The sequence below is a fragment of the Drosophila subpulchrella genome, chromosome X (genome assembly GCF_014743375.2).
Source record: "Drosophila subpulchrella strain 33 F10 #4 breed RU33 chromosome X, RU_Dsub_v1.1 Primary Assembly, whole genome shotgun sequence".
Lineage (NCBI taxonomy): Eukaryota > Metazoa > Arthropoda > Insecta > Diptera > Drosophilidae > Drosophila > Drosophila subpulchrella.
In genome coordinates, this window is record NC_050613.1 from 12,344,844 (window position 1) to 12,361,830 (window position 16,987).

Below are 16,987 nucleotides of genomic sequence, written 5' to 3' on the forward strand. Positions count from 1 at the left end.
TGGACGGGCGGACTACGGGTACTTTGCATTTCACTCGCCCGCACTTGACTTTCTCCACTTACCGAAAAAGCTTTTTCGGCTTTCGCAACGGGCGACGGATTTGCAGCTTGGCCAGCGATGAGAAGCGGCGCAAAAGTTTTATTGAAAAAGTTTGATGAATGACAAGTTGGCTTCCTGCAAAACCAGCAACTCCATAGCGCCCACCGACAGCCCCCCCGAAAATAACCACCCAAAGTCCACCTAACTTTCGGCACTCCATTTTCTCACTCGCTTCACGTGACAAATCGCCGGTTTATGTAATGAAATGACACGGCATTTAAATGTTATTTAGGGCCTAAAACTTTAATTGAGTTTAAAACGCGCGCAAATTGAATCTAAATTTATTTAAGTGGGTAAATTTGTTGGCGGTGAAATAACGAGTGTTTGTGGTGGATGTTTAGCAGTAAATTGTATACAATAACTAAACAAATCGAACAAATCGTGTTTACTCTCAGCAGAAGGGAATTAGATATATAAACACTTAAGTTGAGTTAATGTAAAGTATATATTTCATTAAATATAATGCATCGAAGCTTAATTTTATGTTAATTAATGAATTTTTGTTTTAATGTTTTATAACAAAACAGCTACATATTGATATTAAATCGAGTCCTGGGCCTCACCACTCTAATTTATTTTAAATTTTCAGTTTTTCCATTGAGTTTGCGACCCCAAAGTCAAGGACGTTGAGAGTCCTTCGTCAGCCTTGGCCGCGACAGGCATTTCAATTAATTACAAGAGGGGTGGATGAGAAAAGGGGGTTCCAGGGCCCAGGGGCCACCAGGGAGATCAGGAGGTCCCAAAAGGGGAGCAAAACTGAGTGTCCTGGCAAGGCTAAAAATATACCGACCGACAGAAAATATATGATTTGAACAGGTTCCCAGGAACTTCCATTGCACTTTATATAAACATTTTTATTTATTTTATTTTCTTTATATCTAATATTCATTGTCCTTTTAATATATTTTGTATACAACTTTAGTTACAAAAGTTTTGTAAATTCTTAAAAAAAAAAAGTTCCGCTAAGATTTTATATAGATTTTTTAAGATACAAAAAACGTTTGCCTAAAGCATTGTTCCTATAATTAATTTAAATACCACTGTATATATGGAAAGTACTTAAAAGCATTGATTTGAATACCATATTTAAATATAAAGCTTAATATATTCAACTAGTTAATATAACCATTAATTATTTTTATATTTTTTGTGAGTTTTTTCAATATGTTCTCCATATAAAGGTACCATCTTGAAGGGTATACAAAGAAGACAGAAACAATTATTGTGTGTATGTGCGAGATGAAAATAAATTGGAGCCGCTGCTCGTTTTGGCTTTGGTAATTGGCTTACTCCACTCCGCCTTTGGTTGGTTTTTCCCGCCTCCTTTTCCAACCTCCTGCGGATTTCCCCCAATGTTTGCTCGCTGTTTTCCTTTTTTTCCACGCTTTTTTCGCTTTCACTGCCGCTGGCTGCATTTTATTGTCCTGTCCTTTGCCATCGCCTCCTGCCTTTCTCTCCAGTTTTTCTGCTGCCTTATCCTCGGGGCAGCTCAATCAGTGTATTCATCTTCGTTTCGTCCTTTTGGCCCCGGTTTTGTTTGCCCGTTTGCCTTTCTGCGCTTTAATGCACTTCATAATTTCTTCATTACGCCACAACCACACCCTCGCCACCGCCCCCGAACCCTGCCCCGCCCACACTTTGGCTGGCAGGATACTGGAAGGTAATTGAATTCGTTGTCTGCATTTTGTGGTCGCTTCATTTTGTGCACTTGATGGTCTTATTTCGCCCTGACTCTGGCTTTAATTATAATTTCATTATTTGCTGTTTGTTCGCCGTCGCTGCTGCTTATTGCATATAATTTTTAATGGCCACCACGATGTTTTAAGTGCAGCAAGTCCTTTGAGACCTGCTTACCCACTGCCCCAGTGCCTCGCCGCCTGCCTGCCCCTCGCTCCAGCTCCTGTGTCACAGTTTTGTTTGACTGTCTCTTGTTACTCGCTTCTTGGCACACTTTCTCGCCTTTCACCGCCAGCCAAGCGAAAGCGAAGGTGGCAAGGATGTCGGCACGGCGGTGGAAAGTGTGTCGCAACTTGGTGTGCATACCCTGTAAATGCGGCCGGAGGTGTGTGATCAGGAACCACAAGAGTCAAAGAGACACTCTTACATCTTTAAATGCAAAAATGATTGTCTGACTGTGCATTTATACCAGCCAATAATTACATTATTTAAACCATTTTTAAGGGCATTTTAAGCTTAGCACTGCTTTTATTTAATTGCCTAAAATTGTCTAAATAATTTTTTTAAATATAAAAAATATTATATAAGTAAATATTAAATATTTTCGTTTCAAAACCGCTTTCTTAGATATGCAACACTTTTGCTGCGATCAGAAAGCAGTGCACCGGAAGTTGTGATAAGAAAGCAGTGAACAGAAAGTTGTGAGAATAAAGCAGTGCCTTGTATTTATGCTCTTTTAGAAGATTTAGCCGCTTAATTTATCATATTTCAATAATAATTTCTATTATGATTGAATCCTGTATTTTTTTGAACATTCCAGGGCATTGCGTTTTTCATTCAGATGCCTGGCAGCTGGTCGCCTTGCCTTGCCTTTCGTGTGCATATGCATTTAAGTGTCAGGGCCTGCCACATTTTAATTTATTTAAGCGCATTCGGCGCGGCCGTAAATGAGTTAAGTGCATTTCAGCTCTCACATTATCTGGCCCCGCGCACACCTTTCTTTTTGTGTGTGTGTGTTTATCTGAGGGTGTGCAGGGATTCGGCCACGCCCCCTTTGTGGGCCAGCAATTTGTTTTGGCCATTGTCTGAGGCAAAGGCTGCAACTCGAATCCAACAATCGCGACCGCAAAAATGCGCAATAAAACAAAGCAGAAGCCGAAAAAGTTTTTTCATTAACCCACTCCCCGTCCCCTCCATTCACTATTCCAACCGAAGCCAACCAAAAAAGGCTGCAACAATGTGATGGAAAACATGGCACAAAGTTGCACTGCTTTCATTGCATGTGTGTGAGTGTGAGTGTTTGAGAGTGTGTGTGCCGCCTAAAGAAGGAAAAAATTATACGAAATTAAATGAGATAAGTGTCGGAGCATTGTCTGTGCGGCAAACTTGCAGTCCAACTTTTTACTCGCCTTCTTTTCTAGTTTTTTCCCCCATTTTTTATTTTTGCTTTCTTTTTTCGTGCTACCCATGTGTGGATAAATCTGTTTTCAGTGGGATTTCATCTTGGCGAAAAAAAAGGGGGAGAATGGAAAATGTAGCTAAAGTACACATTTCTTTATACAATAAACTATTTTCCAAGCTGAGCCCAGGAAATGAAAATCCTCTGGCTTAAAGTGAGGCTTTAATATGTGAGGCCGAAGAGCTTATGAGGTATTGAAGAACACGCACACAAGTTATTTTGGGCTTATGAATATTTAAACAAAGTCGCAGGCGGTGGAATTTAAAACTTACGAAAGTAATTCATAACTTAGAAGGGAACTTAAGCGTCCATTTCTTAAATTCTGTAATTATGAAACCCCTAAAAATACATATTTGTTTCTATGAGAACTCATAGAATATTTAAACAGAAAGTTTGTCGCCTGCAGTTGGCAAATTTATGTGTTTTACAGACTCACCAAATAATTTCCATTTTTCAAGAAACATAAAGAAAGTTTTCGCTTGGGAAAACCCTATAAATCTTTAATGGCCAGCATAAAATTGAATTCGCCTCAGCATGCGGCGAGCGTGTATACTCAAGCATCTCTTTTATTTGTTCGGTTTGTCGATCAAAAAACAGAAAGAAAGCGGAAAAGCCGGAGATAAAAGAAAGACAGTAAAAGCAGCCAAAGGCATTTGAAGATGCTACGCTCTCTCTTATTTGTGTGTTCATGTGCATGAGTGTGTGTGTGTGTGTGTGAGTATCTGTGAATGCTTCGATTGAGTGCGCATCCTTAAAGGCATGCCATCTCCAACCCAATCCCCCCTAACATTATATATATTTTTTATTAATTTGCACTTTTATAGTTGACAAAGGGGGCGTGGCGTGTTGGCGAGGTAAACATTTGGAAAAACTGCAGTCGCTGCCACTTATCGACAAGGCGCACACTTGAAATTGAACGAAAGCAAATATTTTTACTGCACAACGAAACAGAAACAAGAACTGCAGCGCATACCTAATAAAAACCAATGCCACACCCCCAAAAGAGGGCGGTGTTGGCTGCGGTTTTCACTTTCACTGTGTTTACAATTGCTGGCAAAACTTTAGGAGCGTTTTTGTGTTTAGTTTAACAAATGCAAGCACATTTTGAAGAATATAAAACAATATAAAACAACAATTTTAAACTTATTTAAATGCTAAAATCTGGGGTGTTACCAATCTGGGTAACTGATTTATAATTTTCAAACTAATTAAGTCAGTATTTTATTGTGATAAACAACTTAGCATTCAGATTCTTGCACTGCACACTTTTTTGTTGTATATGTGTGGCTTTTTAGTAACCTGTTAACAATATTTTATTATTATTGAGCACAGTAAAAAATGTTATGGAAATTGGCTTTTTTTTATTCACCACTATTTCTTTGGGCACAGCTGTTTGTGGGGTGCAGCATGCAAAAATATTTGCACTTGACTGGCGGCCGCTGCTTCTGCTGCCGTTCCAGCGGAAACGGAAACATGACACCTGCGCAGCCACACACACACACATATGCATATTCAGGGGCGGGTAAGGAACGGAAAGGAGGGGGCAAAAGGATAAGAGGAGCAATGCAGACAACATTGGGCAAACAAACGCAAACCGAGTCGAGATAAACAGGAACTTATTATGCGAACTCATGCAAGATGAGGTGAGTGGGTGGTGGGCGGTGGGCGGTGTTCAGGGGGCGGCAAATAAGTGGGGTTACATTGCAATTGCAACTGGGTTCGGTTATTTTGTGCTCTATCTGAAATTACACGGACAACAATGGCACAGGCAACAACTGCCCGCAAATTCCCTGCCACTGTCATCCTCTAGTTTATTGTTATGTTTGCCAATTGCCAGACCACAGCTGCCACGCCCCCTGCCTCCTGCCCTCTGACCCCAGCATCCGCCACCCCCCCACTAAATGAGGCATGTGTTTTCACACCTTGACCCCAGCAGGTGGCATCGAAATAAAAACCAAAACAAAACCACAAAAAGCGATTAAGGGCAACACTCGAAGAGGCGAGTTCTCAGCATTCAAAAATTAGGGTGAATCTAACAAAAGTAGCATGCTGTGAGCCAAATTGTTTCATAAAATGCATCATTATTGTCTAATATGGCAAAGTAAGAAATAAGAGATATTTTTAAATGGTTTACTATTGTCATATGATTTGTTCATAAGTCTAATTATTACATATTTTATTATTTTTGTTCAATGTACTTTTTTTATTATTCGTTGTTTTTTTTAGTTATGCATGTATTGAAAATAATCTTCTTTTTTTAATAAATAAAATAAATTCATTTCCGCACAAAATAATCAGTGTTTTTGCTGCCATTTTGCAAATAAATTTCCGTGGAATGTGGAATGTCATACCTCGTTGAGCTCGTTGTTAACTTTGCAATCCAATGGCATTCAAACCTAGAAATTTTTAATTTTTGCCAATTTTTGCAAAAAATGCGAAATTGGTCAAAAAATAAATTTTTCCTAAAGTGATAGGGATCGTTAGCATATTTAGGGAGCTGCTCAAAACAGCCGGTCTTCTAGCTTTACGCCTTGATTTGGCTGAACTACGATTGAAAAACCGGAAAGAAAAGTCGCATTTTTGACTAAAATCCGAATATCTTATTTTTGAGAGAGTTCTGGACCCTATTTCTTCACCAAAAAAGTTCAGTTTTTTGTCTACAAAAATAAAAATAAAAGTCAAATTGAGGAATGTCATACCTCGTTGAGCTCGTTGCTTAATTTCCAATCGATTGACATTCAAACTTGGAAATTTTTATTTTTTGCGAATTTTCGCAAAAAAAGCGATGTAACCCCTTACAAAAAATGGGAAAATTGGCCAAAAAATAAATTTTCCTTAAAGTGATAGGGATCGTTAGCATATTAAGCAAGCTGCTCAAAACAGTAGGTCTTTTTGCTGTACGCCTTGATTTGGCTAAACTACGATGGAAAAACCAAAAAAAAATGTCGCGTTTTTGACAAAAATTTGATTTTCGTATTTTTGACAAAAATGTAAACCCTTTTTTCCGCCATAAAAATTCCATTTTTTGGCTGCCATAACAAAAATATAAGTCAGAATGAGGAATGTTATACCTCGTTGAGCTCGTTTCTTAATTTCCAATCTATTGGCATTCTAACCTGAAAATTTTTAATTTTCGCCATTTTTCGCAAAGATGATGTAACCCCTTAAAAAAAAGCGAAAATTGGCCAAAAAATACATTTTCCTTAAAGTAATGGGGAACGTTAGCATAGGAAGCAAGCTGCTTAGAACAGTCGGTCTTTCAGCCGTACTCCTTGATTTGGCTAAACTACGGTTGAAAAACGGCTAAAAATTCGACCATTTTTGACTAGAATTTTAATCCCATTTTCTGACAGTAAAATATCAGTGTTTTGGCTGCCAGAATGCAAATAATGGCCAGAATACGAAATGTCATACCTCGCTGAACTCGTAGTTTAATTTCCAATACATTGAGATTCAGAGCTAAAAAAGTTAAATTTTTGACATTTTTCTTAAAAAACACCCCATACAAAAAATGCAAAAATTGGTCAAAAAATATATTTCCCTTAAAGCAATGGGGATCGTTAGCATAAGAAGCTAGCTGCTCAAAACAGTTGCTCTTTTAAGTTTACACCTTGATTTGTCTAAACTGCAGCTGAAAACCCGCTAAAAAAGGATTATTTTTGACTAAAATCCAGTCCAGGATATTTGCTGGTCTAGCATGCACTGCTTGGCAAGCAGTGTGCCGGAAAAAGTGCTGCCTGCATTTGGGCGCTGCTGTTGGCGATTTTTTTTGTTAGAATTCCGTTTGTTTTTCACCTAACAGCTGTCGCATCATCAACACAAACCGTTTTGTTTGTCGCACAAATAATTTAGACATTTACGTGAAAATTCAGCGCCAGCAGCTGATAATAAAAGGCAAAAAAATGAGAAGAAGAACGGGAATAAAAAATTGGGCCAAAGGGCAGGAGAAAGCGTGAAAAAATTGAGGGAAAACTTTTGGTAAATTAAAGCCAAACAAAGCGTCAGATGCCAGCTGCACATGAATATATATTAGACTTAATGTATTTCGTCAACATTTTGCTCACAATGTGAGAAAGATGCAAACGATGCCAGAGACATAAAACGCAGAGCCCCAAAAAGAATGCGCATGCAAATTCACTCGAGTGAAACGAGTGAAAAGATGGCACTGGAAATGGGAAGAAGAAATAAAAAGGAAGCCATAAACAGACAAAATGAGTGCCAGTGGGGGACGAATGGAAAACCTCAAGAAAATGCAAAGAAAACTCAAAGAAAACCCAAACAAATTGAAGTAAATTAGCTAAACTAAGAGACGCTTTATGCTTCCAATTTGCAGAAACCCTATTTATATGGGGTACATATATTTTCTATAGATTTTAGTTTGTCATAAGCTACTTTGTTTGTTCTCAGATTTTTCGTTTTTGATTAAATCCCTGCCCGGAGTTGGGAGGATAGGCGAAAAAAAAAACTAGAACAAAATATAAGCGCTCGACTTTGACTCTCCAATTTCGGCTAAAATGAAAGTGCATTTGCACACGTGTGTGTCTGGCGTAAGCCAGCGAGCAAATTAAAAACGAACGCCAAAGGCAACGACAACTGCAGGCCGTCGTCTGCAAACCACCCACTTTTCACTACCCCCCCTCCGCCTTTTTCCTGCCCACCCATGCATTTTCCTATCCTTTTGTTCCTAGGTGGAAACCTGCTTTTCGGGCGCTTAGCATGGCCAACAATTCAACGCCCTAGCCCAGGGAAATTTCCCTTGTCCCACTGAATTTTCCCCCATTTTCCGCTGCCTGGTTTTATGCATTTTTAAGCAGCCATTTGTCAAGCGCGTGAGCTCAACTCACCAAAATTTCTCTCTGTGTGTGCCGACTGCACTGCTTAAACACTTAAAGAAAATTTGGAAATGTTCCTTTAAGATAGTCAGTTTTTTAAGTTCTGAATCTTTATATTTTACTAGGATTAAAAAGTTTTAAATTGTTTTATTATATTTTGCTAATATTTCCCAAATTCCCGAATAATTTGCTTTGAATCTTTTAGCAAGCCCTAAAATTTGTAAAGTGCAGTTAAAAGTGTTCATGGTATGCGTGCATGGGGTTAAAACTTTTAATTAACTAAAATAGAGGCACCTCGGCCACAAAGAACATTTTTTTTGCCGCTCACCATTGAATAAAAACCACACCGACGCAAAGTTAAATTTAGACAGAGGGGGGCGAAAAAATAAGTCAAGCTCCTTTTACCTTTTCGAGGAAACCGCCATAGCCACTAATAGCCCCCCCTTTGACACCTCACCATTCCTCGCCGCCCATGAAGGTGGCTCGAAAAAGAAGCGAAAACTTTCGACGGGCAAAGTACAAGATACTTAAGGCAACTGGCAAGTCAATTCAAACACTCCGAGCGACTCAACAGATCAAAATCGCGTGTGTCGCTTTTTTGGGAAAAAAAAAAGAAAAGAGTGGCTGAGGAGGTGAAAGGTTAGGAGAGACTTTCAAGGGGTTTTCTAGGGAGACTTTCAGTGGGTTTGTGGCAATAGCAAGCCTGACTAGGACATGCCCCAAAGGCAACGAGCTTATTCATGCTGCGTAGCTAGTGGATTTGTCGTACATCAGACAACTGCTTCGGGAAATTTAAAAGAATTTGTCTTCTGTGAATTCTGTATTTAGGCAGTAAAAGAGACCGAGAAAGAGTTGAACAACTGAAGGTTCTTAGAATATGTTATTGAAAGAGATGCCAAGCCATCGCATTAACTTTGAACAAGATTCAAACCATTTAAATTAGCTCTTAAAACGGGCTCATTTAAAGAGTAAACAAACTAAATAAATATTTATTTGTGGTTTTCTATTTTGGGAAAATTTAGTAAATAAAATACGTATAATAAAAGAAATTCCCTAAACATTATTTACTTTATGAAACTTAAAGAACTTTTTAAGAGTTTTACAGCGTCACTGTTTCATGACTTTCCTTTTGCAAATTCGTTAAGGGACCAAGGAATCTTTGAAAAATCCTGAGAGTCATTGTCAACAAAAAAAGTGTGCAAGTTTTTGCCCAACAACTTTTCCCGGCCACTAATGTTCTATCTATTTTTGTTTACTTCCCATGCTCTAGCTTGTAATTTATTAAAAATTTAATTTTGTTTAAAGGGGGTAATAAATATTTAAGCTACCGAAAAACTAAAAAATATTTTGCTCCATATAGCAACCCGTTTAATATGTGAAATGGCCCTTTAAATTTGCAGATTCCGAACTGGAGGAGTTTGAGACGCCGGCACGGTACAGGCCCGACTCGCTAAGTGCGCTGAGCCGCGCCACGCGCTTCACGGAGGACGAGATCAAACGAATTTACCGGGGATTTAAGGCTGAGTGCCCGACGGGCGTCGTCAAGGAGGACACCTTCAAAGTGATCTACTCGCAGTTCTTTCCACAGGGAGGTTCGTGCGGTACAGTATACTTTGTTTCGTTAACCCTTCTGACTTGACTAGTGATTACTAACGCCTGCCTTACTGTATTGTTGCTCTTATCTGCATTAGCGCCATTTTAATTGCATTGCGATAGTGATAGCGATAGCGATAGCGATCGCGATACCGATAACGATAGCACGTATCGGTGTCACACGCTAGCCAAACAGTACAGTCACCACACCACCAAAACATCGTGTAGTTCGAGTTGCAACATCCCAATATCGATAACAATATCGAAATCGATCTAGATGTGTGTTCTGCGTTCCAGTTTCGTGTCTAACTAACCTTTAATTTAATGTTGATCTTACTACTTAGTACTTGTTGTGTTTGTGTTGGTTGCTTTGTTGTTCATGTCCATGTATTTTGTGAGAGTGTGTGTAGGTATCCTTTTCAGTATTTTGCGCTGGTTCTTCCCTTTTATTTTAAAATTTCAGTATCATTCGCCCTTCTACTCATACACTTTATGGCAACACTTATATTCAATTTAAATATTTTTTTTAATTTAGTTTTAGTATTTTTATTTCTATTTTTATGAGTGTAATTTTCCTTAATTTGCAGTGTTCTTTTCACTCCATATATACCCGTTAAAGGAAAATGAATTTCAATCGAAAAGCTGCATATCGTTTCTTTCACTTAGCAGCAATGCCAATCGATGTGGGTTAAAGAGGCGAAAGCGGAAACGGAAAAGCGGAATTCGGTTGGGAATGGAAATGAAAATGAGAGTTACGATTAGCAAAGGACCACAAAACAAATGGCAATTGACTGGAGACTTCCCACCGACCCAAGCACGTTGTTTCATCCTCGTGACCGAAAAAGTCAACCCAAGGCAAAAGCCATTGATAAAACTGTATGACCCAAAGAGTTGCCGATGATGATCATCGGGGATAGCCAAATAAAGATGATGATGATGATGGCGATGGGGTTGGGTTCTAGGGACTGCGACTAGGATGATGCTAATGACGATGCTTGGCTATATTCAGCTTGGCCAAAAGGCGACTCTTTGTTTGGCCGGGTCAAGCTGGCCCTTGGCTTCTGAAAATATGAAATGCAGAAAGCAAATTAGCAAAAAAGCATAAAAAGCAAAATCATGTTTCACAAGTCGCGGTCGCGCAGGGGGCGTGGCAGCCAAGCCACCCACTTGACCTCGTTTTAACAACAAGTGAAATTTTTTCTGCACTTTTTTTCGGGTTCTTTTTGCCCAGCTTTTTGCTTGTGCACAATTTACATTTACATCTGCAAAAGCTGAAACTGAAGATGAGACCGAGTATAAAAAGGGGGATGGATTCTCTCAGTGGCCGGTAACTAACTGAATTTCTGATAGATTACTGCGGGCGAGGGTCCGCTGCGGGCTGGGAATTCGGGATAAGGGTTCGTTGCCAAGCACACAATATTGTCAAGGAAACGTAAAGAAAATTCGGGGAAAGGGTTGATTACTCACCGAAAATATTAGGTCCGTTGTGTAGCTAATTTTGTTAAAAGCACTTCTTTCTATTCAATTAAATGGGACAAATCGTTGGCATTAAAATTGGGTTTTATTTTAAGCACAGGCGTTGGCTAATTAGATTCAATAAATTACCAAGGAATCCCATTTTTTATCCTTTCTGATTAAATAAATAAATAAGTGTTGGCTAAAGATTAAGGTTTCATGTCAAAAATTCCCAATAATTCCCAATGATTGCTACAAATTTCTGAGAGAAATTTTATTCGCACCACATTTGCCACATTTGTACTGCCGCTTAAATCCAGAGACGGAAAAGTTATTGCTACACATGTTGGGACACTAAATTATTATAATAAACTTATTTTGCCTAGAGACAATGGTGGCCTAGCATTCGCCCCCATTGACAGGCGGAAACGGAAATAAGGAACAAGAACAAGAAGTTCCCCTGCAAACATGGCGCTTATGTATTTCCCCCCACCCACCGACGACGCCTCTTATTCTTCATCATGTCTGCCGTTATCTGATGAAAAATAAATAATGAAATCATTTTTTATTTTGATAAGCTGCTTTGCCACACACACACACGCGCAGACCGAGAACAAAAAAACATCATCAGAGTTGGTGATTTATCACTTTGCCTGTATTCGCTCTCATTTTTTTGTTTTACTCGTCGTTTCTTTTGGCAAATTTCTGCGCAAATTTTATAACAATTTTTACATGGCACATTTGCAGTCATTTTTGATTTGGCACAACGCGAAAAAACGAGGAAAAGCAGATGCCATCTTTGCCATTGAGCTTTGACCTTGTGGGCGTGGCAGTCTGCGTCATGCGTCATAAAAACACATTAAGCATCAAACGGCGACAATAAATTTGGACAAATAAATGTACACACAGTGGGTACAGTGCGAGTCGTGGCTTTAAGGCGCTGCAAAGTTTAAAATTCAAGCCCTAATATCTCGGGCATTTTTGGCGAATATTGCTTGCACTTAAGAATTTACTTAAGAATAGTTTACCTCAACAACTCTTCATCTCAATCAACAACTTGCTTGTTAAGTGAGCCCTTTTAAACTTACTTAGTCTAAAAGTTTAGTAAAAGGCGTAAGTTGAACTCTAATCTCATTAAGGAAGCTAGTAAACTTGCTCTCAAATTGAGTTATCGACTGCAAACAGTAAATGCAACAAATTTCGACAATGTCCTGAACTTTGGCTTTATGACCTCGCGATTCAGGAAGGACTTTTCGGGGGCATCAAGCCGCACACCGAATGGCAATTGAAGCGGCTTTATGAACTGACGCCTTCCCGTCTTCCTGGCAAAGAGGTGTAAACGTTGTGAGCGTATAAGCCCTAAAAAAAGAAAACAAAAAAAAACTTTGGCATCAAGCCGTAAACATAAACGCGAATCGTAAAAAAGTAGCCGAGCAAAGTGTGAGCGAGCGCAATAATCAAAATGTTATGTGATGGCCAGATAAAGAAATTCTTCTGACAGCGCAAATGGCGGCGGGAACACTAAGAGCGCTAAGTGCTTTTCGCTGAAAGTCGGAAAGTGCGATAGCAAGGCTTGGAAATCTGGCCAAAAAAGGAAAACTTCCCCCAGTCGCAATGCCCTCATAAGTAGGCAACACTTTTTTAAATTCCGGTTCCAAGCAGTGCCATGAGCAAGCAGTGCTTATCAGTTGACACAGGAGACACTCGCATAATTAGCTGCAAACTGTTACCCATTCCATTTTTGCACCCCCACCCCCTCCAACCCCCCACCATCCGAAACAAAACTTTCGGCGAACTCGAGCCCCAAAAAATGTTGACTTTTCCCACTGATAAACAGCAAAGACAAAAAGCACACACAAAAAAATATAAGCAGCGACCAGAACGAAAACATGGAAAAACTTTTGCGGTTGACAAAACCGAAAAGAGAAGCGAAAGTTTTTGCAACCAAGACGAAGAGGACCCACATAAAAGTTGCCAAGCAAGACCGGGAACCGAAACTCATATCTTTATACCGGCGAACTATCGAACCGTTATTGTTTCCTTACACAGATAGAAAACTCTATGAAATTGGGGTACATTATCAAGAACACCGCAACGAAAACTTCTTTAAACAAATACATTTTGAAAACTTTTTATTTATTTAAACTTTTTTATCAAACTAAATTTTCACATTATCTAATTAATATATTTTTCTTTGTGTATGTTGTATTATACATGCTCATCTAAATGTGTGTCTGTGCGTATTTGTATGTCTAGAGTTCATTTGATAATGTTACCAAAAGTTTAACCGCTTCAGTTGAGACCTAATTGGTCGACTTTTGCAGCTAACCCTTGGAGCGTTCTCATTTAACGCCCTTCTTCTCTTATTTTCATTTAACCAACAACGTCGAAAATGTGCCACCACCCACATAAACAGCCAATCCAACCTTATACGCGCACTATGTATTTAATACACTGGATCAGGATCACAGTGGCATTGTCAGCTTCGAGGTAAGTGTTTTCACTTTTATGGTTTTTGGATGGCTCGAACTTAAGCAAGTCTTATATGACCCAGGCGGAGGTATCACCATTACACCAGCAACCAAAGAATATGCTGTATCAGCAGCAAACTTAATCAGTTGGGGAAAATTCTCTCTTTAAACATCTACTTGTTTTCTACAAAAAAATCGCTGGGCCTTTAATGTTTAACAAATTATTTGTATTACCTATGGCTGATTTTATATCTGAATCTGCAATATATTCTCGAATTTTCTGTGATACATTAAATTTATTTGGCATAATTTAAATTTCGATAAACAAACCCCGGCCTTGACCTTAATGATATTCACGAGTTCTATGTGAACAGTGTCATGTTGACAGCACTGATTTTCATTTCTGTGGAAATTCTTCTGCCCCCGCACCTCTGACAACAGTGTGCGACATCAAAGTAAGGCCTGCGGCCAGCGACGAGAATGAGAAATGCAATGGGAAGCATTTGAGCAGCTCATTTCCGTGTGCGATGTGTGTTTTGGGTCCTCTGACCAGGTTGCTCCATCTCAATCTCAATTCCAATGAAGACCAACTAATGGAGCTCGGTCGTGTGTTGGTCCTGGGGCGAAATTGCGATTTAGATTGGACCATCGAGAACCGAGAGGAAATTGAGAAATTGTCTTGGAAATCAACTTTCGTACAACAATTTGTGGCCCTCACTACTGTCTGTCGATGCCATTTGCAATTAAAGTGAACACAAGGCAACGCAACCATATAGCCTAATGTTTAGCCATTTGTAGATACTTACACTGGAAACAAATCATTGAGAGTAAAACAGATTATTTTTAGAAAATATTGCTGGATATTATGAAAGCCTCAAAAAGAGTAAATGGTTATTAGGATTTCATTACCATTACTAAAGTTAATATCAAGGAAAATAATATTTAATTATTTAGCCTTCGTTTTTCCAAGTGTACCTGTACACCGTTGCCGACTGATAATATAGCATGCGTTCAAGGGCGTTGAGAGCTGGGCAAATTTATGGCCAACTACATAATTGAGCGGACAGAACACCGAGAGTCCGGTTCCGGGGGAATGTGTGGTGTGGCCGTAGTTGTGATTGAATCGCTGCCGTTTATCGCTGGCTATCGTTATCGATAATTAATCTTGCCAATTGAATGGCCAGGCAAATGCGTAGGATTCATCCTCGAGTGCGGGCAAAAACAGGCTCGGGCAATTCAATTTAATTTACTCGGTGCGCCTCTTAATGTCCGGACGATGATGCGGCGCAAAGTGAAATTGTTGAGGTCACCGGGAGGCTGGGCGTTGGGTGGGCGGGGCCACAGACTTAAGTACAATGAAATTACTTTAGACATTTTAAGTATAAAATATGTCTGACAGCCAAGTCGAGTTGAGTTCAGTTTTCTTTGGTTTTGTTTGAGGGTAGGGAACAGTGCAAAAATAATTATAATTATGACTTCTTATATTATGCTCTGTTGAAAACAATTATATACAACAGTACCGATCTTTTCCCTGAATTTTTATTATTTTGCTGTAAAAACTGTTGTAATAATAATCTTTATTTAAATTTTCCCTTTTTTAAAAAATTTATTTTAGAAAAAACTAAATTTGCTTATAATAATTAAAGTAATTTTTCCCCAATATTATTTCCAACATATCGACTGTGTTGTATTATAATATCGTCTTTTCATGATCTTATTGAAAATGAAACATTTTATGTTTGGTTTTCCTCAGTGCAGCTTAGAAGCAAAAGTTGTGTAGCATCGTGAGTTTCTAAATGGAGCTGATTTTGCTCGGAGGGGCCGTAGAAAGGGGACTAAAAAGGGGGATGGGGCCAAATGACGCTGCGAAACGCCCCCAAGAAGCAAACAACAACATGTACAAACTGGCAGAGGTCCATGGGGCAACTTCATCTTCTTTCTTTTTGGCCTGGTAAGCGCCTTTAGTTACGGTTTATTAGTGACAGCGACCAGAGAGCCGAGAACAAAGAGTATCGCTAGATATATGTTTAACATGCGCAGCATAAAAGTTGTAATACGCAAAGTACACACTCAGTCGCCAGACGGCCCCCATTATAATCCCCTTACCATCCCCACCATCTTTAAGGTTTTGGGTCCCGAAAATTGTCTCGTCATTGGGACGAGTAGTGAGTAAATTAGGGGGGAAAGGAACAATTTAGAAGCAAAGGGGTTGCTTTTATAGAGTTCTTAATAACTAACCATTTTAAGTAGAAACAAAAAATTTTCGGACTTCACTTTATTGGATTTTCAGTATTAAATTTAACCCTTTTAGCTAAAAGCTGTAAGCATATACTTCTACTCAAAGCATAGAATCCTTGGAAGTTATTAAATAAATTTAATCAAGAAATGTTCTATAGAGAACTAAAGTATTGCAAATTCTTTCTACTTTAACATAATGAATTTGAATAACTCACAGATCATTAAAAACTTAAACGACTTATGTTTGCATATCCAATAAATTTCAGTCTTATCTGTGAGATAGCACGTCTAGCATTAAAAACCAATCTAATTTTATATTATTCGCGCAAAGCATAGAAAAGCTGACTTAATGTTCGCTGATATTAGCATACTTTGAGAATTAAGCAAAACTATAATCCGCTAAAATGTAGAAAAGCTCCAATTAGATGCGGTCACGGAAAATGGAAAATGAAAATTATAATGCAACCACTGCATATTCAGACAGAATTTTCCTACGCTTTGGCTTCTGTTTTTGCAGCTTTCGCTGGAGGCTAAAACGGCAAGGAACCCGAAAAGTAATGCTCGAAATTCAGAAATTCAGAAATCAAAGTGAAATGTCTCGAAATTGAAATAAAACGCTGGCGGGCGAGGGGGGAATCTATAGTTTCCAGCGCATTCGCGTGTTTCGCTGCTGTCGCCTGTCATTGTCAACGTTTCTATTGCAGCCAGTGCGGAATGCAAAACAAAAGCTGTCAAAAAAAAAGAGAAAAATAAAAGAGAAGAAAAACTGAATAAATTTCAGCGGATAGAGGGAAATGCTAACAATCCCCCCCCTCCCCCCTGTGGCGCAGGCAAATTGCGAATAATTTTTTTTTTTGCAGTTTATCCACTGTCTTGCGACTGCCCCTGCAATGTCCGAACATGAACTCCACTTCCGGTTGTCAGAGGAGCTGGCTGAGATTGTGGGCAGGGGATGCGGGGTGGGGGACTGGGGGAGGGTCGGTAAGGCAGGAAGCACACACAATGCCATTGAAACGATGAATTATGGCGATTTTAACGCCAACTTTGTCAGGCACTGTGACTTTATGGTAGAATGGGGGGGAAAACCAGGAAAAACAAGGGCCAAGGGGGAAAACTAAGAGTAGGCGAGCCCAAGACACACAGTCAGAAGTGCAGAAAAAGAA

The 16,987-nt window shown here is 39.2% G+C and overlaps 1 protein-coding gene across 7 annotated transcripts in view; it reads left to right on the forward strand.

Annotated features, from left to right (window-relative positions):
- Positions 1 to 16,987, forward strand: part of LOC119556170 (serine/arginine repetitive matrix protein 1) — a 94,826-nt gene that overhangs the window by 67,640 nt on the left and 10,199 nt on the right. For 5 of the 7 annotated variants that reach the window (XR_005219963.1, XR_005219960.1, XR_005219962.1 and 2 more), the window contains 2 exons: positions 9,468 to 9,659; positions 13,532 to 13,605. Coding sequence is in view for 2 of the 7 variants with exons in the window: in XM_037868090.1 (XP_037724018.1) it covers positions 9,468 to 9,659; positions 13,532 to 13,605 (266 nt within the window). In the remaining 5 variants the exon portion in view is untranslated. Of the gene's footprint in view, positions 1 to 9,467; positions 9,669 to 13,531; positions 13,606 to 16,987 lie in introns of all 7 variants that reach the window. The other 2 variants (XR_005219959.1, XR_005219961.1) reach the window with 1 other exon arrangement.